Source organism: Danio aesculapii, chromosome 3 (assembly GCF_903798145.1).
Source record: "Danio aesculapii chromosome 3, fDanAes4.1, whole genome shotgun sequence".
NCBI lineage: Eukaryota > Metazoa > Chordata > Actinopteri > Cypriniformes > Danionidae > Danio > Danio aesculapii.
The window spans coordinates 43,948,068-43,975,389 of NC_079437.1; the positions used below are offsets into that span (position 1 = coordinate 43,948,068).

The 27,322-nt window shown below is 35.1% G+C and overlaps 1 protein-coding gene across 1 annotated transcript; it reads right to left on the bottom strand.

Moving 5' to 3' along the window:
• Positions 1–232: 232 nt before the first annotated feature.
• icam3 (intercellular adhesion molecule 3) lies at positions 233–26,802 on the bottom strand. Its single transcript, XM_056454073.1, has 7 exons — positions 26,537–26,802; positions 22,105–22,368; positions 21,673–21,996; positions 21,257–21,496; positions 6,112–6,396; positions 5,117–5,356; positions 233–1,552 (listed from the first exon to the last, which is right to left on the bottom strand). Exons 1-7 carry the CDS (start codon positions 26,622–26,624, stop codon positions 1,332–1,334), a joined length of 1,662 nt encoding a protein of 553 aa, XP_056310048.1. The 5' UTR covers positions 26,625–26,802; the 3' UTR covers positions 233–1,331.
• Between the last annotated feature and the right edge of the window lie 520 nt (positions 26,803–27,322).

Genomic DNA, 27,322 nt, shown 5'->3' on the forward strand with positions numbered 1-27,322 from the left:
AAATGTTTGGAGTAAAATATAAAGGTCTCACCTTATTGTATTGATTATTGCTACTATTATTATTATTGTATTAACTTGCTATAACAGGAAAAATAAATACATTAAAATATGCTACAGCAGTTTTACTAAATGAAATCTCTAACAAAAGGTAAACAGTACAAAAAAAGCATTAAGGGAAGAAGTGCATTTATCAACACAAGACGTTCAATACAAATCGCAAGAGAAGATGAGATAAAAGCACAAATATTTTTGTTTTATTTTCTTTTTTTTACAATTTATGTTTGTTCTCAACAAAAATGTATTTACAAATTCAAATCACATTGTATTGATAAGGTTAAGTGGTGAAAGTTCCACAAAAAATATTGAAATCTCACCAGCATAGATATACATTCAACATGAAAACACAGAGATTCAGGGACGTATTTAAAAAGGACACTTCATACAAATACGAAAAAACAGTCACTATATACTCAAGCTCATATCGTCCAAACAGCAGCTCATATATAAAAGAAATGAATCATAAATTTGTATTGTGATAAAAAAATAAGCATACAAAACATCTAATTATAATAAAATGATGACGGACATTATTGATGAACAATGCCATCTTCATTACACTGCTTAAGCCATAAAACTGGCACACATATTATGTCCAGTGATTACTTAACAGGCTGCAAGGCCTGAGAGAATGTTCAAAAATTCATCCGATTTTATTTCCCACAGGTTCATCACTCAAGCTTTCACTTCTTGCTATTTTCAAAATCTAAAGTGCGGGTTTCACCAGAGGAACTGAAAATAACGGATTACAGTTTTATAACTATAGTGTCTTTATTAATATACTGTCTCACATTATACCAAACATAAATATTCATATTGATCAATGTGCCAGAGACATATACAAAAGCACAGTCTTGTTAGACAAACCAACAAGCGTGCTATTCCCTTAGACTGGTCTACAAAGCAAATATTACTCAACAACAGAATATCACTTTGCAGTTGATGTCCATTTTAAGACCCAAGATTCCTAAAAATGGCCACAGCAGGAATCAGAGGCCTTAAAATGAACTAAATTCAGCATTATCATCTCAACAACATCTCAACTGAGACATTTTCCTCTGGTCCACTGAACAGCATGAAGCTTAAAAGGAGAATTTGTGTGAAACCTCTGAATCTTTGGTGAAATGAATGAACCACTAATCTGTAAAATAAAAAAATAATGGAGCCATGAAGAAACTAGCCACATAAAAATAGAGGCCGAGAGACTTCCAGTGTAAAAATCCCATTGTGGACATTCAGGCTCAGCGGATCCAGCAAAGCCAGAGGTGCACAAGTTACGCTAGGATATTGCTCTGAGAGAGTTTCTTCATAGGGATAGAGTTGTCTTTACCATTTTGTGCTATGTTTCCATTTTGCGCACTAGGCTTGGCATCCTTCAGGCTATAGCGGCCCATCTTGGCAGTTTTGTAGTAGATTGAGTAGATGAAGATGAAGATGACTGAGATGAACGCCACTGTGATAGCAATAAGTCCTGCTATTAAGGGCAGGTAATCCTCTGTGGAAAAAAGATTAAATAAATAAAGCAAACACTAAAGTGATTGATGAGTTACTACTAAAGAAAAGAAATAAAAGCCTGAAACAACATGATATGAGTGATGCTTGTTTTATTACGCAATTACCTTTTGTTAATTCAGTAACGGAAACTAAATAGTTTGTTCCAGAAGCAAAGAAATGAAGTGATGATCATTATGAAAGATCTCATTTGAGATCATAATAGCAACCAATGTTTGTTTTGTACTCATGCAGAGCCCCTAAACGGACATGGCAATGGAAAAAAATATGAGATGGGAAAGAGAAATATTTTCCAAATCATTTGCATTGCCTTGCAAAATCAGTCGATTCCTGACAAACACTTCCTGTGCTATTTACATCTTGCAGTGGTTGATAGTTTTCTGCTTATGACAGTTTTCTGCGTTCACTATGCAGCAGTTCATAAGAGTTTTCTAATCCCTTAAGAAAGCGATTATTTTATTAAAGTTAGGTTGTTATTAGGGGCGTCATGGTGGCGCAGTGAGTAGCATGGTTTGAGCCTCAGGGTGCTCCGGTTTCCCCCACAAGTCCAAAGACATGTGGTACAGGTGAATTGGGTAAGCTAAATTGTCCGTAGTGTGTGTGTGTGTGTGTGTGAGAATGAGTGTGTATGGATGTTTGCCAGTGATGGGTTGCAGCTGGAAGGGCATCCGCTGAATAAGCAACACATCCTGGATAAGTTGGCGGTTCATTCCGCTGTGGCGACCCCAGATTAATAAAAGGGACTAAGCCAAAAAAAAAAAATGAATGAATGAATGAATGAATGAAGGTTGTTATTATTATATGTAGGTTATTATTATAGGTTGATTCTTTTCTTTAGGCAAGCATGAAACTAGGCGATGTTTACCGAGACGATGACTGGTTTACTACAGTTTGGAAAAGTCAAGGTTTTAATACCGCCACAGTTTTTTGTTTTACCGTTCCTAAGGTACAGTTGAAGTACAATTGAATTATTAGCCCCCCTGAATTATTTGCCCCTCTGTTTATTTTTTCCCCAATTTCTGTTTAACGGAGAGAAGATTTTTTTTAACACATTTCTAAACATAATAGTTTTAATAACTCATTTCTAATAACTGGTTTATTTTTATCTTTGCCATGATGACAGTAAATAATATTTGACTAGATATTTTTCAAGATACTTCTATACAGCTTAAAGTGACATAAAATGGCTAAACTAGGTTAATTAGGTTAACTAGGCAGGATAGGGTAATTAGGCAAGTTATTGTATAACGATGGTTTGTTCTGTAGACTATCGAAAAAAGTAAATTTGAAGAGGCTAATAATTTTGACCCTAAAATGTTTTTTTTTTTTTTAAATGTTAATTGTGCTTTGATTCTAGCTGAAATAAAACAAATAAGACTTTCTCCAGAAGTAAAAAAAATATTATCAGACATACTGTGAAAATTTCCTTGCTCTGTTAAACATAATTTGGGAAATATTTACAAATGAATTAAAAATACAAAGGGGGGCTAATAATTTTGACTTCAACTGTATTTTTTTTTTTTTTTGCTTTCGCAGGAATCAAACACCATTTATCATAACTGTTATTATAATATAGGAGAGCACTTTAATATCAGTTACTTTTACATTTTGATTGACAAATAAATGTCAAAAACAGCTCAGATTAAAGAGCAGCGCTGTACAGTCTGCAGATAATAACTGTGCATCAACGCTTTCCAGGAATCAGAGGCGCTTTTCCATCATAATAATCTAGACAGGTTTTTTATTTTTATTTTTTATGTTTTTCACAACTATTTTATTTAGTTTTTTAGGGCAGCAGTCTCTCCAGCACTAAGGGAACCTTCACATTAAAAGCTACTGGTCCAAAATATTTTAAATGTTTCTTAAAATAAAACATTGTGTTCAATGTGGGAAAATGTTGTTGGTTTTTACCCAGACATTTAAAAAGAACTTATTTTGGAGCATATATCACAATACGCGAAAATATGTGAATATTTAATTTAATTATAGTTATTTTAACAATTAGGCATTGGAATCAAAATGTGAAATGCATATCTTAAATAAATAATAACAAATGTTAACCAAGAGGTGCAATATAAAAAGTTTCAGATGTCAGTATGGTAAAAATACTGATAGTGGATAGTGTTTTTTTAACCATAATGACACTGGCACCTCCAATAGAGATAGGGATGTGGCACAATCAGCTAAAATGTTGCTAGAATTGGTTTGTATGTGCGATATATAGCGCTGCACGATATTGAAAATATCTGATATTTCGATATTTTATTTTTCTGTAATAAATATTGCAATATCAATACAGTTAGCTCTATTTGATATTTTCTGGGGAGTCTAACAATATTCAGCAACATCAAAGCAAATTAAGTTTACTCAATTCACAATGCAAAAAAAAAAATCTTAATTTGCTTTGTCTCATTTCTAGTCAAAATATCTCAAATTGTTAGATCAAGTTAAAAATATAGTTTTGTTTTCACCTTTTTTTTCTTAAAACAAGCTAAATTATCTGCCAACGGGGGAAGTAAAATAAGCTTATAGATATTTGGACTAGAAACAAGACAATAAGTAAGAAAAACATTTTCCTCCAAATAAATAATTGATTGAAATTAATCTGTTACACCTTCAAACATAATCATTTGTTTGTGCCCAAATGTTTTAAACTCTCTTGAATGCTCAGTCACAGGCCTTAAAAACACAAGCAATTGATAAACTCTCACTCTATTTTGGTTAAACTTAACAGTGACTCTACAAATCGCATGTGTTCTGTTGCTCCTGTTCAACTAAAAATCAGACTTAAGATTGCAGATCTTGCGATGTGACTATAACAGATGCACACATTGCGATATTGATGCTGAAACGATATATTGTGTATCATCAAAAACAATTGAGGTCATGTCCATGTGTTGTGCGATAAGCCTATATATTGATTATTGTGACAGGTCTAAAATGGAACATACTTTTTTAGATTTGTTAGATGTCCTGATCAAGAGTGTAGATTAGATCTTGACATTGGTGGGGACATACATCCATAGAGCGCATGCATTGAACATCACAAATTCTGTTTCGCACTTTTAATAATATAAAATAAACACTTAATAATACAAATAACAATCATGTCCAATGCTGCAAAAGTCAATTTACATGATTTTACTGCAGTCGGGCTTTGAGGAGGTATGAATGTAGAGGAATTTAGAGAGGTGTGAGACGCAATTTAACTGTATGATCCCAATTATTGTTTTTCATAATCATGGATGCCAAAATCGAAACGGAATTTTTTTAAGTCTTGGTTAATAGTATAATGGTGAACTCGTAGCGAACTTGGCTTTGCACACGTGTAGGTTACTAAGGGTTGACGGAGCATTATTTTATTTTGAAGTCGATTCAATTATTGGTAGGGACATTTCAGTAATTGGTGGATATTGTTGGAGGCACGTCCCCTCCATCCATGCCAATTCTACTCCCTTGGTCCTGATACAGAAAACCATGAAATTCAGTAGGGTGTCCTACTTTTTCACACGACATGAATGGAAGCCAAATCATGCAAAATACATACCTTTTAAGATCACTTTTACTTCTCTGAGGACGACGCCAATGGAATTGTTTGCAATGCAAACCACTTTCTCAGGTGTGGACTCTGTTACGGTAAGATATTCCCTGTAAATGATTCCATTGTTGTGCTTCCAGCTGATTATTGGTTTTGGCTTTCCGTCAGCTATACAAGAAAGGTTCACTGGATAGCCTCGAAACACAGGCACCACAGAGGGCAGTATGGTCTCATTGATGACTGGTTTAACTATAGGAGGAAGAAAACGAAAACATGAATATTCACATTAAAGATTAATGCTGCGTCCCAATTCGCATACTACCGTCCTAAATAGTATCTGAAAGTAGAATAAGTATGTCCCAAATCATAGTATGTTGAAAAGAGTATGCCAAAGGTTTCCGGATGGTTTACTAGTGTCCACAGTCTAACCGCTGATATTGCCCACAATATATTGCGCATAGGACGTGAATTCATTTAGAACTACAAACGTGGGAGAAAAGTGTAAACAAACTACAAACATGATGGACGTGCAAGACCAACCGTCAAGCAGAGAGGCTTCGGTAAAGATGTTTGTATGACTGTTAATTAATATCTAGCCCACTGAAAGTTTTCTGTGTTATTTTCATCTGCAACAACAATACTGAACTTATATAAAGACGTGTTTGGACATTAACATCTGAATGCAGAATTATCCAAACACCTGAGGAGATTTCTCTGCATGAAAGACTCATGAATGGGAGATTAACCTGCTGCTGCTTCTCCAATAAGGTAGGGAATTAAACATAATGTGGATGATATGTGGATGATTGACAGGGCTCGTAACTTAGCAACACAACGATCTGTTAACGAGGAAGTTGTATGTCCCAAAAGCTAGCATACTCTTCTGTTACACACTCAAAAGTGTGTACTTTTCCTTCACAAAAAAACAGGACGCAGCATAAGACAATAATAAAACATTTGTGTATGCACAAAAATATGAAAAACTGACAAATCATTATACTTACAATTTACAGTAATGTTGACAGATTTTAATATTTCCAAAGGTTTCAGCTCAAACTTGTACTGAACTCCATCATCATATCGTTTTGGATGGATCATGAGTTTAAAAGTTTTATTGACTGGACTCTCGATTGTGTTAGTGAAGTTGGTTTGATCCACAAGAGTTTCTCCTTTGTACCAGTTGACAGTGAGACTCTGAGCTGGAGCCACATTGTAAACGTCACAGTGGAGATCATACTGGTTTCCCTCTATCATTGGTTCAATGTAATTCACAGCGCTGATGGAAAAGTCTGAAAGACATAATAAGCATTATATAGTAAGCACTGCAAATTTATCCGTGTATCTCAAATACTTAAAAAAATGCCACAATTTAAATACTTGTCAATACTTTTTTTAAAACATCTCTGCTTAGACTGACTGGTAGCCATCTTGTAGCTGATATTTTGCTCTTTGACCACCAATGACCATCAACCACGCTCTAAAATGTTGCAACAGTCACCATTTCACTCACAGGACTCTTAGTGAGTTATAATGTGAAAGCCAAACACACCGGCTTAATTCTATCTTTCTATTTCATAACCTAAGCAGTTTCCAGTGAATGACACTGGGCTAATGATAATAAAACCTTTCTCTTAATCTCTGCTAAAAAAATGCTTACACCACTTGCTGGTTTTGTCTAATTTATACCGACGAAGCTGGACCTGAGAAAACCTGAAAAAGAGACCTGAAAAATCATTTAGAGAGAGACAGTTCAAACTAAAATTAAGGCCATGCAAGATGTAGGTGAGATGTTTCATTCACTACATAAATTATGATGCTTTAAATGCAGGTCAGCACTACCAGAACTTTGAGAGTTACAAAAATATACAGGCAAAACAAAATGACCCCTGATGATACTCTGATATCTTATGAAGCCAAATGATAGGTCTGTGCTAAATTGGAGTTTCGAGAATAAGCGCAGGTACCATTTTAATTAACAATACAATACATGCATCCGTTATTTCACATGACTTTGTGCCCATGCGTACAAAATTTAGCAAAAAATAAGGGTGTGGATTTCATAGATAAATACGCTACATTTTGCACATATTCCTGAGCATGTGTAAATAGCATCGCCACATTTGTACAGTGCTCCTAGAAAAGTCATTCAACCGCACTAGTCCAAAGCCAATTTGAAGATGCTGGACTTTAGCATTGTGTACGGGTGTAGTAACGAGCAAACAAAGAAAACAAAGCATAAAGGCAGAACATTTCATAGGTAAGATTTAGTTCTTTACATTTTTGTATGTCACAAACTTTTGTGCTCAACAAGTATGGATGTTAATCCAGTCACTTACTGCTCTGACCATTAGGCAAAGTAGCACCAACTCATGCTAAATACTCGCATGCTAAACACTAGCTTATGCTAGTTTTGTTGAATAAAATAAGCAAACGATGTTTAAAAACTGCCGATGATAGATATATGTATAAATGTGTGTATATCTATGGCTCTGGATGGCCACTGCACTGCATCTCCACTGCACCTTGGTCCCACATTCATTTTAAAGAAGCACTACCCTGTAGTAAAATGGCGGCTCTATTGATGCATTCCTTCCAATAGACAACAACAGTGTAGGCGACGTCTAATGTAAATATGTGTGTGGATTTAAGGTAATAATTAGCATTTACTTATAGTTTGTAAATAATGTTCCACTTCCTGCACAGACTGAACATTTGACATAATGTCATCCCAGCAGGCACAGGATGTCAATAGGACGTCTTATTGACGTTGTACCCCAACGTCGTGGGACATTGCATTTTGTTTTGAAATGAAAATAGGGTTGACGTAAGAACCCAACGTCAAGCTGACGTCAATGTCGAATAGACATTGCATTTTAGTGACTTTTTAACCTAAAAACAACAAAATATCAACGTCTAATGATGTTACAGCTTGACATTGTGTGGACGTTACCACTATGACGTCTATCAGACGTTGGATTTTGGTTGCCATACCTGTCAAGTAAATGTCAGTATTTGACGTCAATATAACGTTGTTTTAAGATGTTGGCTTAACGTTGGATTTTGGTAACTTTCTAATACAACCTAAAATCAACCAAATATCAACGTCATTTTATGTCGTTATTGGACGTCAAAATAACATTGTCGTCAAACACTGGCGACCTGAATCTAACCTATTATTAATCTGTTTTGACGTTGTGTGTCTGCTGGGATGAGCCAACGGCATTAATTTTATTCTGCCTGTACGTTGTGTTTTCACTCTTACAGTCCTGGGAGCTTCTGACCTGCATTTCATGAATCACCAATTCCATGCAAAGTCAACCTTGCCATAAAAAATTAAGTTCTTACCAAAATAGCAAAACCCTTTCTACTTTTTTTGTGTAGGCTTGTATTTTACAGGACTGTGAAATGACTCAAAAATGTTCTTAAACAATTATATTTGATTTACTAAAGCCACACAAGTGCCATTTTCACATCAGTCACATCCATAACGGACATCCGTCACATCCACAAGTTTTTTTTCCTCAAAAATACAAAAATGTTAAATAAAATAAAATCAATCATGTTTGTTCAATAGAAAGTCAACTCTGTCTTTTGCTAAGCATTATTTCTTTTGGGTTGTACAGTTTAATTCACAGAATTTCTACGAAGCATTGTTTACTATAAACTCGCATACTGTTTTGGACACATCCATAACGCATGCTTATTTTCCTCATTTAAAATATAAAAAATGTTTACAGATTGATATTTTTCCGATCCTATAACTCTGTGGTTAATAATTTTGGAAAATATAAACAGATGTTTCAATATAATGTTAACATATACATTCTCTGTGAATTTTGAGTTTTTACTGTAAATGTCACATCCATAACGCTGGAATTGCTCCAAGGATAATAATAAAGTAACTTAAGTCACCTTACAGTTACATCAACTGGAGCTAAGCAAATAAGGCCACTTTTAATTTTTGGGAGAACAATCCCCTTAAGGAAACAAAACATTTCAGTCTGATCTTTTAGGAAGAATACAAGCTCACCTGAACATTATCTGTAAGCTGTGAGAGAAATAACGGTCTAACACTTTATCAGCTTACAGTGAAAATGACCACGTTAGCATTTGGCACTAAAACAAAAACTGTGATGTTGCTTCTCATGAATAGCATCCGGAGCTCGTCGTTAGCACGTATAATTAAGTTTTCAAGACTTAAAAAAAGCTGGAAGGCCATACATTTCCGATTGCTGACACATTTTACTTTTATGACTGGCTTTTGTTAACGTTAAACAGCTCTAACAAGGTTAACAAACACAGTGTTTTATCTTGAGTGACAACGTTATTCTATCGCTATTTAAACAGAGTTACGGGGGGCTTGCTGGTCAGTCTTTGGCGTATTAAAAACACTGTTCACAAGTTTGACACCGAAAACTGTTCTGCAAATACATCATTTCTGTTTCAGGGTTGGGAAAAATACAACACTCGTTATGTAAAAGTCCTACCATCCAACGCAAACAGCCGCCACAACAGATCCAAAATTAGACACGTGAAGAAGAGTAGCGTTATCCGCTCGCCCCGCGCCATCATTTAAGCGGATAATATATCGACACCGCTTTTAACCAACAAACAGCGTGTAATGGCTCGAACAGAAACACAACACGGTCTCGGACCCTTCATTTATCGCAGGAAACAACTGCCCAGCCTTCCCTCGCATTGCTGCTGGCTGTGTAAGTTAATGTTAACCCTCCCCCACATCTCTCTAAAAGTGCCCGTTCAACTTTATTCATTTGCACCCTCCCCTACACTTTCGATCAAGGTTTGGAGGAAGAGAAGAATCAATTATCCATGTTTTGTGCCTTGTTTAAGCATTATAAAGGTAGCATATTGAGAAGCCACAACTCACTTCAACCCATTTCCCTTCATTGTCAACACGTCCTCCAGATCAGATATACATAAGGGTGGGTCAGTATAAAAAAAACACAGCAGGCTGTGGAATGCTGCTTGATTATATCACAGCTTTCTATTTCACATCCACAGAATATGAGTCATTCTGGAGCCCCTCATCCAGTGACTCATAAATTATCTACAGCTCGACTGACTGACACAGTTTCTGTCTAAATATGCATATGAGATTTATGAGATGGAGTGTTCACATTTTTTCCCAAAAAAGGAAATAAGTGCTGGTTTGCTTTGCATTCAAACTGTCAAAGGAGCAAACTAATATATGCAAAACAGCTTTCTGACAAATATGTGATGAAATTTATCAGAACTTGATAACTGTGTAAATGCGTAAAAGGAGCACTAGGAAATTGTTTGGCACAAATGCAAGATCTGCTGTGAGGAGACACATTTCTGACCCCAGCAAACAATTTTGTGTTTAAAAGACGTCTGATAGACATCTAACGTAGACAGCTTGGCTAAAACAAGACTAAACTTGGGCTGTCGGTGAAAATCGACATCTAAGAATAGCCAGTGGTGGAAAGAGTACTGAAAAATCATACTCAAATAAAAGTAGCATTACTTGCCTAAAAATGTAGTGCAAGTAGAGTAAGTATCTGCTGTAAATATTACTCAATGTATGAGTGAAAAGTAGACCTTTTAAAAGTACTCAAGAGTAGTGAGTAGTGAGTATTACGCTGTAAAAAGCTGATGCATTTACATGTAATTTGAGGTTGTGTATAAACGTAACATTCTGTATTGTGTTTAGTTATTGCTCAGCAGGTACACAACGTCATAAGCCATTAATATTAGGTTAGATTTAGGTCATGACTTCAGGTGACCAAAATTCAATGTCTAGCCAGCGTCTAAGGACAATATTATTTTGATGTCCAATACTGACGTCAAATGAAGATAATATTAGGTCGAATTATGTTGTGTTAGAAAGTGAAAAAAATCCAACGTCAAGCCAACATCTTAAACCAACCTCATATTGAAATCAATTACTGACATTTATTCGTCAGATATGACAACCAAAATCCAACATCTGATAGATGTCATAGTAGTAACATCAACACAATGTCAAGCTGTAACGTCATTAGACGTTGATATCTGATTGATTTAGGTTGGACATTGATGTCGGCTTAAAGTTGGGTTCTGATGTCAAACCGATTATTATTTCCAAACAAAATGCAACGTCCCCACGACATTGGGGTACAACGTCATTCTGACGTCATGTTGACGTCTTGTGCCTGCTGGGTGTTTAAGGCCATTTTGGTCATTATACAGTTAACATCCATCATCTTCTCATCAGTGATGACAGTTTTAATGCTTTCAAACAGTTTGCTGCAATTATAAATCTCCCATGTCTTAAGGTAGTTCATTATCCTCCTGAGACCCGAAGAAAAGTTTTTTCTTTTCTTTTTTTTCTTCTGTGATTTCCTACATCCTTTGGGTTAAAAAAATTCTACAATTTAGAGTTTTTACATTTTGTTTTTATTTTAATTTTACAGCATGTCTACTGTAGTGGACCACAGGACCATTTTAGTTCAAAACGACCACCACTCAGACAACAAAACTGTACAGGATATGGCTATAAAGGGATAATAATCCAATATTAATGTAACAAAAACAAAACAAAAGCCATTTTTTCCTTTTGTATTGAAAATCCTGAAACTGTTCAGTCTGAAAGAGAGCCGAACTCAAAAAACAAAACAAAAACAAAAAAAGTGATGTTAATCCAAAACAAATTTAACATAAAAGTGATTTAAAACTGATTGTCATTCTCTAATTGTCTCTAATTCTCTAATTTCCTGATTGTCAGGCTCTAAATCAGAGTCTGCCTCAACTATTTGATAAAGAATCCTCTCTGTTTCAGTTCTGCCCCCTACAACATGCAGTCATTAATTACATTAAGATGGTCCTCGTGTCCACTATAGTGGACATTTAAAAAAGGATGGTATTTTGAAACACAAACAAGTTAACAGCTTTGAAAGCTAAATTTATTGTTCCTGACACTTTAATAAACAAATATATAAGTAATAATAATAGTAAAAAACATTTAAAAAGCAAAATTTTACATGCCTCTCTCCTTCCCATAAAATGTGCTTTTTTGTATGTCAGCCAATTTGGATGCAGTGTAAGAAGTGGTTCCTAGCATGCCAGCCAATCAAATGACATATCACTAGAAAGCCCAGGATGTCTTCTGAACAGTAGAACAGGACTTGACAGAGTAGCTAAAAACATTTAAAGAAAATTCATGAAAACGCAATGTCCACTACAGAGGACACAAGTCAATGGACTGGGTCTCAGGAGGTTATGATGCGATTTACCTTCTGTGTGCGAATTGATTGGACAGGAATCACAGGACAGATTTTTCTAATGTCCATAGACAAGAAAAAAAATAAAGCAGTGACTGCAGGTTGAAGGAAAGTAGAAGTAAAAGTACCGACACAACAGTAAAAATGTACTCAAGGGAAAGTAAAAGTACACATTTTTCAAAACTACTTAGTAAATTACAATTCCTGAGAAAAACTACTCAATTACAGTAGTTTAAATATTTGTAATTATTTACTTTACACCACTAAGAACAGCCCAAAACTAGACTAGTCGTCAAATTAGACAGACTTTGTATGTGTAGTCATTCATTTCTGTTTATTTGACGACTAGTTTTGGCCTATTTTTAGACCTCTATTAGATTTTCACTGACAGCCCAAGTTTAGCCTTGTTTTAGCCAAGACGACTATGTTTAGACGTCTATTAGACATCTTTAAAAACAAAAAATGTTTGCTAGGACACCATTATTGAACTGCATGAAAGAAAAGCTATATTTGAGCATACAGTTTTTTATGGTCAAATATAGTGGTATCAGAGTTTGTTTGGAGGTGGAGTGAGTGCCGTCCTTTAAAGTTGTCATGAAACAGCAGTTAGATTGTCCTATATTCCTCTATTGTGACACATTCACTTGAAATGGTCCTGAAATTAGACAAAAATGTAGGGCGGTTCACAGTGGTGTAAAGTAACAAATTACAAATCCTCAAATTAATGTGGGGGCGAAGCGGTGGCGCAGTAGATAGTGCTGTTACCTCACAGCAAGAAGCTCGTTGTTTCGAGCTCTGGTTTCCCCCCACAAGTCCAAATACATGCGGTACAGGGGAATTGGGTAAGCTAAAAATTGTCCGTAGTGTATGTGTGTGGATGAGAGTGTATGGATGTTTTCCAGTGATGGGTTGCAGCTGGAAGGGCATCCTCTGCATAGAACATATCCTGGATAAGTTGGTGGTTCATTCCGCTGTGGCAACGCCAGATTAATATAAAGGGACTATAAATATAAAATAAAGGGACTAAGCCGAAAGGAAAATGAATGAATGAAAATTACTGTAATTGAGTGGTTTTGACTTGTAATTTACTAAGTTGTTTAAAACTGTATACTTACACTTTCTCTTGAGTATGTTTTTAGTGCTGTATTGATACATTTACTCCACTTTTTTCCTTCAATCTCCAGTCAATACTTTATTTTTTATTGTCTACTGTCTATGTTACGTGATTTAGTCCTTTGAGAACCGATTGGATCTTTGGAAGATGGGCATATCTAACAAAATGAAAGAAGATTAACGAATGGATTAAGGCACAGCAGAAACAAGACATACACTAATAGCCCCTCCCAAAACGCATTCCATGTGACCAGAAGTGAAAAAAGTCATTTCGAGGGGGGAGAGAAGGTTGATATTTGATTAAAGATTTTGAGGGCAAATGAATTGTTACAAAATAATGAAGTGCACAGATATATTGTTTATATCTGTTTATAACAAGCACTAGCCTACATAAAAAATAGGAAGCGTACATTTTGGATTTCATTTTGACTTTAAGGGGTTCTCAGATGCTGTTTACACAAGTGCACTTCATTTTAATTTTTCCTCGAAAACAGCATTCTGAAAAAGCTAAAGACCCCGTTTTAGTTTCGACACTGGTATAGTACAGAATAGGTGAATGGGCTATATGCACTGCTAGAGTGTTTCATCTAATGATGGACTTCTGGTGAAAGCTTTATGTGACTATTTTCAATTTCATAAGGTTTCTTTTACAGCATAGATGTTGTAATGTAATTACAATATAATCAGTTAAATAGACTTCAGCATCCATTTGGTTGTTAAAGCGTAAAAAGAGACGAAAGGCTGTTGAAATGCAGGAGCTGTCATTAGCAGCAGGCTAGCGCAGAAATTCCATTGAAAATACTGGGGTAAAATTAATTTTCATATTTTAAAGACATGGTGCGGAAAAAAGTAATTTAATGCAGTGCTTCTTGTTTGGTCTGATACCCACTTTATATCGCATCTCAGGCAGGCAGTGAAGATCACTTGTTTTTAAAGAAATCAGATTTTAAATGTGCCGATTTTGTACGGGATGACAATTCACCGGAAGCCCTGGGGATGGCTGACTGACATAAGTCTGTGTGCAAATACCCCGCTGAAATGCAGACTTCATGACAATGGAGGTGTCACTTTCCTCAATCACTCTTTGACTGGTCTTCTGCACTATTTTCAGTGATTCGTCAAGCTCCTCTCATGTGACCATAACACAACCGGTAGGCGGCAAGTATTAATGTCAACAAAAAACATGCCAAGTGAGTGTGAATGCACGTATAAAGCATTTTAGGGTCCATTTACACGACTGAGTTTTCAGCCAGAATGTGAAGGTTCGTTTGCATGGCAATGTCGTTTTTTAGACTGACAAGACAAATCTGAAAATGTTATATATAAGTCAGGGTATGATTTACAGGGGGGTTTGGGGGGATTGACCCCCCTAATTAATGCTCAGTCCCCCCTAAAAGACATTAAAACAAGATGTTTGGGCAGATTTCCCTGATCTTAAATACTCGTAAATCATATCTAATGTTCATTCATTCATTTTCCTTCGGCTTAGTCCCTTTATTCATCAGGGGTCGCCACAGCGGAATGAACCGCCAACTTATCCAGCATGTTTCGCACAGTGGATGCCCTTCCAACCCAGTACTGTGAAACATCCATACACACTCATTACCACACATATACTACGACCGATTTAATTTATTCAATTCACCTATGCTGCATGTCTTTGGACTGTGGAGGAAACCGGAGCACCCAGAGGAAACCCACGCCAACATGGGGAGAACATGCTAACTCTACACAGAAATGCCAAAAGACCCAGCCGAGGCTCGAACCAGCAAACTTCTTGCTGTGAGGCAACAGTGCTAACCACTGAGCCACCGTGTTGCATTAAATAATTCATTCATTCATTTTCTTTGCGGCTTAGTCCCTTTATTAATCTGGGCTCGCCACAGCGGAATGAACCACCAACTTATCCAGCATATGCTTTACGTACAGGATGCCCTTCCAGCTGCAACCCATCACTGGGAAAGCATTAATAATATTTTAAAAAGTATTAATATAATGTTAATAATATTAATAATTGAAATAAAATAGATAATACATATATATGTTTGATGACCCCTATAATGGTATGAATGCATAATTACGCCAATCAGTCTTTGCAAGAATGATTTAACAGTCTAAACCGATCTAGAGCAGCAATGGATATCGTAAGTGGTCACAAGACACTTTTGTTGTAAAATAGGTGCTTGCATTTACATATAGCCTAAAAGTTAAAGTAAATTTAGATGCATAATTTGAGCTACAGTAAACTTATTTATTATTATTTATGATTATTTTAGAGGTTACTGTATGTCAGAATACATTAAGTATCTCGCAAAACACTGAAAACTTAAATAAGCTATATATGCCTTTAAAATGGCTTTAAAACTTAAATAAATTTGATGTAATTTAAATAAAAAGATGAATTTGAAACACTAAAAACTTACCAAAGTCGACCCCCCGATCGCCAATGTATAATTCACACCCTGATTCAAAGTGAACATTTTTGAAAACGCAGCTGAAATTCTTTGAAAATGATGACATCATGCACATGCATAGAACGTGCTTAGGTGAGTGTAGATTAAAGGCAAGTGCGAACAAACACACAATGGTTGGTTACGTGGTAGTGTTGTTGTATAGTAGTGTTTGTATAGCCATCAGCAATGTGTGAATTACCTTCACATTACTTCCAAAAGCAGAGACGCACCGTACAAACACAGCAAATTATACATACACACCAGCGCCGAGCTGCCACCAACACATCATCATTTCCCTACAGATACTGTTTACTAACAAGTGGAGAGTGCCAAATACTGAGTAATACATCACTAGTGATCATGCAGAGTGTCTGTGGTCAGAGCCTCGTTACTGAAGTGTTACAGTTTACAGAAGCAGATCTGTTGTACCGGCAGGCAACACTCCTCAGACCAAGCTGAATAGGCTTCTTGTTCTTGTCAAGCATTGAAAAACAGCGTTTGAATTAATAATAATGAAGCTATTGAATCAAACAAGTGTACAAACTTACTTTCATAACGTCTAGAATTTCCAGTAAAAGGGATAGTTCACCCACATTGAAATGTTCTCCCCCTCATGTGTTTTTAAACAGTTGTTAAACAGTGTTCTGTTGAACACAAAAGAATATGTTTTGAAGAATACTCCATTGACTTCCATAGTGGGAAAAATCACTATGGAAGTCAGTGGGTGCCAGTCATCAGCATTTTTCAAAGTATCTTATTTTGTGTTCAACAAAAACAAAGGAAACTCAAAATAGGTTTTGAGCAAATGAAGGGCCTTTAAATAACAACATAATTTAATTTTGTGGATGAACTGGTTGCTGGCACCCATTGACTTTCATAGTATAAAAAACACTATGGAATTCAATGGGTGTCAGTCATCAGCATTTTTCAAAGTATCTTTTTTGTGTTCAACAAAAGAAGGAAACTCAAATTATTTTTAAACAAGTGGGGGGTGATTAAATGACAACATAATTTAATTTTGTGGATGAACTGGTTGGTGGCACCCATTGACTTCCATAGTATAAAAAAACAATGCAATTCAATGGGTGCCAGTCATCAGCATTTTTCAAAGTATCTTCTTTTGTGTTCAACAGAAGAAATAAACTCAAATAGATTTTAAACAAATGGAGGGTGATCAAATGACAACATCATTTAATTTTGTGGATGAACTGGTTGCTGCCACCCATTGACTTTCATAGTAGACAAAAACACTATGGAAGTCAATGGGTGCCAGCTATCAGCATTTTTTAAAGTATCTTATTTTGTGTTCAACAGAAGAAGGAAACTCAAATAGGTTTTGAGCAAATGGCGAGTGATTAAATGAAAACTTCAAGAGTTCACACTTAGATATTGTTTGACAAATGTTAGCAGGTTTGGCATGCTCTCCCGGGAGAGAACGCTGAGCTCTGAGATAGTTGAGCCCAGGGCTCCCGCCTGGTCGATAGAGCATGTAAGGGGAGTACGAGATCAGGTGGTTCTCAACAGCTCCCCGTGGTAAAGGAGGAAAGGAGGAGAAGGGGTGGATGGGGGGTTTCTTCAGAAAACTAAGGTAAGGGAGAAGATCTAGCTAGGCTACTTATAGTGAGTTTGGATTAATCTGATTGGCTAACTAATGATTGTATATGGATGACCGGCTGCAGTCAATCATATTGAAAACATGCTCCTCTCGAAATTAATTTGTTAAACTTCACATAATTTAATTTTGAAACCCATTGACTTCCATAGTAGACAAAAACACTATGTAATTCAATGGGTGCCCGTCATTAGCATTTTTCAAAGTATCTTCTTTTATGTTCAACATAAGAAGGATACTCAAATATATGTTGAACAAATGGAGGGTGATTAAATGACGATATAATTTAATTTTGTGGATGAACTCATTGCTGGCACCCATTGACTTCCATAGACAAAAACACTATGGAAGTCAATGGGTGCCATATATTCTTTTGTGTTTAATAGAAAAAAGAGACTCAAATAGGTTTTGAACAAGTGGAGGGTGGTTAAATGACAACATAATTCAATGAATTGTCCTTTAAATAAAAGCTTTACTACCTAAAGTAATAAATAGTACTTTTCACAAATGTTTAAAAATTTACTCTTCTAATTTACCAATAAAGTTATGTTGTTTTTTTTATTACAACCTGCTGTTGTTAAATACTGTGTAGATAAAAACGTCTAAAAATGAGGCATTTGTACTTCCACATTTTAAAAACCCCTCAATCATTGAAATACCACATTTTAAAGGCTTGACAACCCCTCTATTAACAGTTTTTGTTAAATAGTTATTAACATTACGTGAAAGCTGATACAATTTTTAACTAAAACCTTTTGCATACAGAAGTCAGTATAAAATTCAAGGCTTCTTTCTAAAACGTTGGTTTATTAAAATCCTTCATTTACAAGTGAGTGTGTGGTTAAATACCCTAATAATATGTGTGTATGCTTATTTACTTCATTAAAAATATCAGATCTGAGATGACTGCAGTATCAGTCAGCAAAAAAAAAAGAACAAATATGTATATGTTCACTTTAAAAACAACAGCCAGTGTTATACTTTAAGGCATTTCACTTATTTTACAATATTGGTAATTTAAAAAATGCATTTATTTACATAAAAAATGAATAAAAAACTTGTGTACCGTGTGTAACAGACAATGTAAATTCCAAATTTACATTATATACAGAGGAATTAGATTTGATTAAAGATAATTTACATCAATTGATCACAAGTAAAAAAAAATAAAAAAGGTTATTCAACTGTGTGATTTATACACTGTTATAAATGAAGTCACTTCTTTTTGGCACTGATGGTCCCATGAAAATCCTGAAAATCTTTTCATTTCACAAAAGGTTATTAAGTCGAAAAGGTTCTACAGGTCATTAGAAATGCTCTTCACATTAAGAAATAATTGGTTTGGCTTTTTAACTGTTCCCTGAAAGGTTCTGTGAGGAACCAATAATAATAATAATAATTATTATTATTATTATTTTATGGCGACTCTGAAAAAAAGAAAAAACCTTTTGGAACCTTAATTTTTTAAAGTTTACCTCTTTAAACTTTTATTTTACTAAAAATTTTGTAAATACTCAGGAATATATTTTATGTAACTCTCAGAAATATACTTAAATTACACTTAAGTACAGTTAACTTATGCTTACAGAAAGATCAAACTAATATTATTGCACTATACTTGCACTCAATGTTCATTCATTCATTTTCCTTCAGCTTACTGCCTTTTTTCATCAGGGGTCGTCAAAGCGGAATGAACCGCCAACTTATCCAGCATATGTTTTAAACAGTGGAAGCCCTTCCAGCTGCAACCCAGTACTGGGAAACACCCATACACACTCATTCATACACATACACTATGACCAATTTAGTTTATTCAATTCACCTATAGCGCATGTCTTTGGACTGTGGGGGAAACCGAAACACCCGTAGGAAACCCACGCGATCACAAGGAGAACACGCAAACTCCACACAGAAATGCCAATTGGCCCAGCCGGGACTTTAACCAGTGACCTTCTTGCTGTGAGGTGACAGTGCTAACCACTGAGCCACTGTGTCACCCATACTCAATGTTATGATGGATATTTATTTTAGGTAAACTTGACAATTTTGGGTCATTCTCAGTGTTGTCAACTTCTGGGACGTGAATTTTAGTGTCATTCTTATGTTGGCCCTGCAAAACGGAATTACATGGAAAATATTTATTTTATATAGAAAACAGATATGGTCCCTATTTTTAGTATCTTTTATTTATTTAATTATTTATTACGACTACTATACTAGTGGTTTGCCAAACCGTTATATACTAACTAGTTGTGAACTCAAAGTTTAACCTATATATATATATATATTCTTATGTTAGTTTTAAGCACCTGGTTTTACATAGGTCAGAAATGTACAACATCTAGTGCCATGTCCCATAATAACTTCAATGTTTTTCTCAGACAGTAATAACAAATGTTAAGTACGTATAATGAATGTGTCCGAGACATATAAATGTAGTTTCTTTATATACTGTAAAACCCAAAAAGTTAAGGTAACTCAAACCTTTTGAGGAAACCGATTGCAACAAACCATTTAAATTTAAAAACGAACTCTAATGAGTACTGTGAACTTAATCCATTTGAGTACACGATGCAATTTGAGCACAGTAAAACCCGATAAATGAAGAAACTCAAACCAACTGAGTGCTGTAAAACCCAATAAGTTAAGGCCACTCAAACCATTTGAGGAGACTGATTGCTACAAACCATTTGAGTTTAAAACTAATCCTAATGAGTGCTGTGAACTTACTCCATTTAAGTTGAAAAAATGGGGTATTTAATTAACTCATTACTTTCAACACTGAGTTTAAAACTCTTCAAATGAGTAGAAATAATTTTCAGTAAATTTTGAGTTAACTACACTTATTTCATTTGATAAGGTTGACTTGGGTTTTACAGTGTATAAATCTATGCAGATATGCTGAAAATAAGTAACACTGCTGCTAATACATTTTAGACTGGTCCACACAATGACCCGTCACAGTTCATTCTGAATGATCTGGCTGTGGGGTTCAGCAGATGAATCAAACTCAGGGAATCATTATCATTAGTGGAGATGTTGCTCTGACAGAGTTCCTTCATGGGGTCTGTGCTGGCTGAGCTAAGAGTCCTTTAGGTGTTTTGGGCTTCTTGAAATTATAATGGCCCATCTTGTTTTTTTTGTAGCAGGTGATGTAGATGTAGATGAAGATGACTGAGATGACCAGCAATATGCCACAAACAATGCCTATTATTATAGGCATTATATTCTCTGTGTCAAAAGAAACAAATATATGAGTAAATCAGCTGATTCCGGAAAGAAATCCAAGCGAATAAAGCAACCAAATGTAAAGCAGCCAGTCTAAATAACAGACTAGAGAAAGCTAAGCAAGACACCAATGCTAACACAATCCACAAGCCAGAACACTTAAAAGGTGTCCTTATTACACATCCTCCAATGATTAGACTGCAAGCAGAGCATTACAAGACCAACAAACCAAGATCTCATATCAGAAGAAGCACAAACCAAAAGAGAAGCCAAGCCTCAGAAAGATGTTTCACTTATTCTAAAAAGATTACAAACAAAAACTAAACAGAATCAATCACATGCTTTCAAAACTATAACTTGCATTTGAACTGAAGTCCAAGTTAACATTTGGTCTAAAATCTGTTTTATTACTGTCACTAATGCTAAAGCAGATTGAAATTACTGCTGGAAACTCCTCATGAAAGCACACTGAAGGTCAGATGTAATAAAAATGCATAGTTACCTTGAATGACTACTTTCACTGATCTGCTGGAGCTGCCAGCAGCATTGGTTGCAGTGCAGGTCAGATTCTCAGCTGTGGATTCTGTTATAGTAAAAGTTTCACCATTAACTGTGTTTGTGCCGTCACTCCAGCTGATTGTTGGTTTTGGCTTTCCTTCAGCTTTACAAACAACCATCTCTGAATAGCCTCGTACAACATACACTATGGAGGGCAGTATGTCCTCATTGATGGTTGGTTGAACTACAGGAAAGAGCAAAATAATACACAGTTTAAGTTTTAAATTTTTTGATCAACTTCATCTTAATTTATACAAGTTACACTCTGTATCTGATTTCTGTAAGTGTTACAGTTACTTAAAGCCTGCTTGCAATTGGACTTGATACCAAATGTAAATCACAAAAGGTGACACAACTTACAATATACAGTAATGCTGAGAGGTTCAGATGTGTTTTTAGGAGGAGGTTGAGGTCCTGCTTCTCCCAGGTTCAGTTCTGCTTCACACCTATACTGAGCTCCATCATCAGTTCTGTCTGGATGGATCAGGAGTTTAGATGTTATGTTGACTGGACTCTTGGTGATGTCTGTGAAGCTGGTTTGATTCACCAGAGTTTCTCCTTTGTACCAGTTGACAGTGAGATTCTGAGCAGGAGCCACATTGTGAACATCACACTGGAGCTCATACTGGTTTCCCTCTATCATTATTGGATTCACAGTGCTGATGGAAACACTGTCTGGAGTCTCTGTGGAGGAAGATTCACACACTCTGATACCTGCAGTCATCAACCTACATTTATTAGAGATTTCTCAGAATGAGAAGACACAAATAATGATAAGAGAAATAAACTCACTGTATACAGTGACTGGGAGATCTACTGAACACTGCTTTTCGTCATAGTTTATGTAGCAGAATGGTGGCTGTATCTCCCAGTCTATCAGCTGTGACACACTCAATATGATCAGACTGTCTTTGGACAGGGGCACTGCTCCTTTAGTGGATTCCCATCCCATCCCCTGATGTGTGACAGAAGTGCTGCAGTTTACTTTAAAAGAATCGAAGTACTTCACAACAACACTCTGTGGGCTGATCTGAACAGGACATTCAGCACCTGTACCTGTTAAACACAATGAGAAGCAGGTTGTGTTTACAGTATTTTTACAGCATCACTTATACTGCCGTGCAGGTGATCAATATAAAAATCACAAACCATTCTGCAAACAAAATCAGAAAAAACAATGCCTTTCCAGTCTCAGTTTACTTTTTAGTGCACTGGACAAAAAACGTACTGTAAATGTAATGTTTAATCTGCCTGATCTTAAAAGATAATCAATGATAAATAAATATATTCAAATAGTTTGAGAAGTCCAAAGAGTTTTGTGAATAATAAGATAAAAAAACATAATTAGTTACAGCATCGTACATATTGTCATTATATTCACCTTATACCCTGCGTACGAGCGGGCGCAGCCATTTTAATTTTTTTGGCTCGAGACTTCCGGTCTCATTCACGTCCATTCATTTTTAGAGGTTAAAAACAGCTCGTTATGCTGCTTGATGTTGCAAGTTTATTATTTCTAGTCATTTCTCCCATAACCAACTGAATCGGAAGTTCTAAAACAAGCACAAAAACGAGACCAAATTGAAGAATAAGGCCAATTCTAACCACAAATGTTTATTATATAATGTTTATTGCTATTATATAACTGAGCATTTGTTCTTTGACAACATACAGCACAATAGATTCATCGTTGTTAATCCTCACAAAGACAAACTTTAACGAAGAAACTATTCACTATGCAGGCACACTGTGAGAATATTTTGTCCAAATATGCATTATTCATTCATTCATTAATTAGTATAGCAATACCCTAGCAATCACCTAGCAACACCTTAGAAACCACCTAGCAACCATTCAGAACATCCTAGCAACCACTTAGCAACACCTTTGCAACCACTCAGAACCCCTTTTTAACTGCCTAACTAGAAACCTGCTAACCTATATATAGTTATGATTGTTTCAAACTTCTTAAAAATTACTTCAGTTATTTAAACTACTTCAAACTTTCAGACGAGGCTTTCTCAAGTCACCATAAAGTTTTACATTTAATACCTGAAAAAAAAATCAATAATGAAAATTATTTTGTTTGATTGTTTCATATGAATTCATATTCTCCTACAGGGTACAGGGTAAGATTTTAGAAGCCAACATTTTATATATATATATATATATATATATATATATATATATATATATATATATATATATATATATATATATATATATATATATATATATATATATATATATATATATATATATATATATATATATATATATATATATATATTAGTGTCAAAAAACTAAATATATTGTATATTTAACACAATATATTTAATACACTGTATATATAACTAAATACAGTGAAGAGGGTTGGGGAGCCACGGAAGAAAGCGAAAGTAAACAGCGGACGGGGGAGAAGCAGTACGGAGAAGCTGCAGGCCCGGAGACCCAACTGCACGCTCAGACCAGCACTTTCTAGCAAGTAGCAACATCGGACACATTGAGTAAGGTTATTGATTTTATTAATGCGATTCCTAAAAATTACCAGGTTTTATGGTATAAATCAATGAATCAATAGATTACTGATGACATTTCTTCCCACTTTGAAAGTAAAATGTTTACATTTAGAGCGCCTTTTTTGGATAAAAAAAATTGTGGCATATTTTCAGACATGTTAAAATGTATTTTAGACAAGGCCAATGTTTTAACTTTAGAAGTGTTAAGTGTTAATCATTATTTGCTGGAATAACTCTTATTTTTAATCACATTCACACACTGTAAAACCCAACAGTCAACTTTAGCAAATGAAATGAGTGTAGTCAACTCACACTTGACTGAAAGTTAATTCTACTCATCTGAAAAGTTTTGAACTCAGTGTTGAAGGTAATAAGTTAAGTCCTTCATTACTTCAACTCAAATGGATTAAGTTCACAGTACTCATTAGGATTAGCTTTTGAACTTAAATAGTTTGTTGCAATCTGTTTCCTCAAACAGTTTGAGTTCCCTTAACTTTTTGGATTTTACAGTGTAACAACTGACCGATGTTTGCGACCATTTTCCTTCCCTGTATTGTTCCTTGAAAAGTATTAAATGAGAAAACAGTGGGTGTGGCTTGTTTTTTATACTGCGGTTTGATTAGGTGTACTATAGGCATTTCATTCAGTAAGATCTGGAAAAGGTTTGAGGAGAGTTATTACAACCTAACAGACACCTTCTCCTCTTCACCGTTTCTGTTTGTTGTCTTAGCGCTGTCAAAAGTGAGAGTTAGGGGAGCATGGTTAAGTATGTTAGCCACTCCCAATACCTTAGACAAACATAATCTGAGAATTTAACTGAAAACAAACAGGAATTACATTTCAGATTTCAATTAAAGATCGCAAGTGCAAACTGTTTTTTTTTTTTTATGACATGCACAGATGAATTGTTCATCACAAAACTATCAATCTGAGCTAACAAAATCAATATGGTTAGTTTTGATTTCATGGGGACTTTAAATAGATCACCATTTTCTGAAAACAAAAGCTCTAAATGACTATATGTTTTTATGGATCTTAATAAAACACATATCAAGATTTGACTTAATCCCAAACCTGACCAATTCAGTAAATCTACGCCTAACCTGATTTCACCAAGTAGGACATGTTCTTGGATTAACACCTATGTTGATTCTAAAACAACATTCCAATCAGTCAGAATTAAGAGATAAGTTTATCGATTAGGTTTAGTTTAGGCTGTAAATTATTTTAAAGCCTTAAATCTATGGAGGACAATAAATAAATAAATAAATAAATAAATAAATAAATACGCAAACATATAAATAAATGTATATAAAAATCCACAAATTCCTGCATAAAAATATAAATAATTAATAGTGCGGGCAGGTAAATAATTAAATAAATTCCATGAATGTTGGGGAAATAAGAAAATGCTAAATTGAAAGTTTATTTTTATCCTCCCTTTCTCAAACGTTTATTCATTCTTGAACGTAATTTCGTATTTACTTTTCCTTAGCTCAACATGCTAATTGAGAGCTTGTCTGTCAATCATCAGAAGCCAGTCAAAAAAAATGTATGCAAATTTTTTCTAACGATCAACCAATGATGGCATAAAGTCCGCCTTCTAATGATTGGCAGACTCTCATTAGCATGTGAGGCTGAGGTAAAGTAAATGTGCAACAACGTTCAAGAATGAATAAACCTTTAGAAAGGTTTTAAATTTCCCCAACAATCATGCAATTTATTTATTTACCTGCCGCACCATTGATTATTTATATATTTATTTATGCAGAAATTTGTGGATTTTTATATACATTTATTTTTATAATTTATTTATTTGCATATTTATTTATTCATTTAGTTTTTGTTTTTGCAGGTTTCGTCCTCCATGTAAATTTACTATTTGAATTGAATCTTATAGTATTTTTTCTATTTCTTTTTCTATTTAATTTATTTTTATTTAATTTTATGTTATTGCCCTTGTATCTTCTGTGTTTTAAAATTGCAATAAAAAAAGAAAAAAGGGAAGGGAATCTGAAGGAAACTTTGTATAATGAAATGGTATCGCGCCCTCTTCTGGAATTTGAAGACAAAATTTATAGACTTCAACATTTACAATGAGCAGTGCTGTCTGGTGCCCAACACGAGAGAGGGAGGAAAAAAACGACGTTACTTGGTTACTTACCTTAGAACTAAAGTCGAAACAATACAAGTAGGAAGATCTTTAAACACTATTTACGTGTTTTCATGTAAACAAACTTCTGAAAGTTTAAAATTAGCCTACACAACTTTACGTCTAAAACCACTAGCTTTAAATTTTAACAATCCTATGTATTTTCAGTTGACGTTTATATGTTCGCCTGATGATGTAACCATGGCAACAACATGGCTTGAAATACACAATTAGATGGGTAAATATACTTATTAATATTTAAATAACTGAGCCACGATATTCTCTCCGTCACCGGGTAACGGGACTTTCAGCCAAGTTTCTCCTTAGGTCAGGCAGTAAAATAGTTGTTAGTAAAGACTATTTCTCTTTGTTAGACGTAAAAGATATCAAGGAAATGCCATTATGGATTACCAACGGTATTTATGTATTCCAAATGCATCCACAGTTGTTCGGGTTTAACCGGTAACGTTAACATACAAAACAAAGTGGAGCAGTTATTATCCATAGATGGTTATCCTCTAGCAAATGTAAACCAAATTTAGAAAGCGCTTACCTGCAGCTAGTGAGAGAAAACAAATTCCGAGTAGTCCTATATGGGATATCGGTGAAGATTTGCCGAGAAAGAACGACCCTTTCTGCATTTTAATACTAGGTTCAGCTCGAGTCCTGGGGTTTAGTATTGTCCTGTCTCTGTAGATCTGGTTACACTTCGACCACTGAGAGTAAAAGTGAGAGTTTGAACTGGCCCTTCCCTTGTGTAGACGTGCTGTGATGGCGATTACTGGAATGTCCCGTACTCTTGGGGGAGTAGCAACTAACTAAACCGTTTCTTTTTTATTTCACGGAATGTCACTTCCAGTTTTACACTCACATGACCGATACCGTCACACTGGAATTCACCAGAAACTCGTTGTTTATAAAGCTTTTGATTTGTCTAAATGGATAGTTAGTTGAGCTTAATGTCACAAATAATTTACACAAACATATTCGATTATTTAAACCCAAATTTGGTAAAATATGGACAAACTCAAACGATATGGGTTACATTTGGTCATATAAATTTAATAATAAACAACAGTAGTCGATTTTGTCCATGTTTTACCCAAAATAAATTGAAATACAGTAAATACAGTGTTTTTAGAGTGTTCTCAAAGCCACTTAGGACCCTAGGATATCCCAATAAATAGAAGTTTCATTCATTCGTTCGTCCATATGGATTGGGCATGAGTGCAACTCAATTCGTTTGTTAGCATCAAGAGGAAATAGAATAGACACGAAAATGAGTACTCTTGAAGATGAGTTCTCTTAAAAATCTTAATTAAATAAAAGGATTCATTGT

Coding starts and splice junctions, on each gene's coding strand:
- icam3 (XM_056454073.1), bottom strand. CDS start 26,624: ATGCAGAAAGGGTCGTTCTTTCTCGGCAAATCTTCACCGATATCCCAT. Junction 22,369..26,536: donor TTTTCTCTCACTAGCTGCAG/GTAAGCGCTTTC, acceptor TGTGTTTAACAG/GTACAGGTGCTGAATGTCCT. Junction 5,357..6,111: donor TGTCAACATTACTGTAAATT/GTAAGTATAATG, acceptor TTCCTCCTATAG/TTAAACCAGTCATCAATGAG.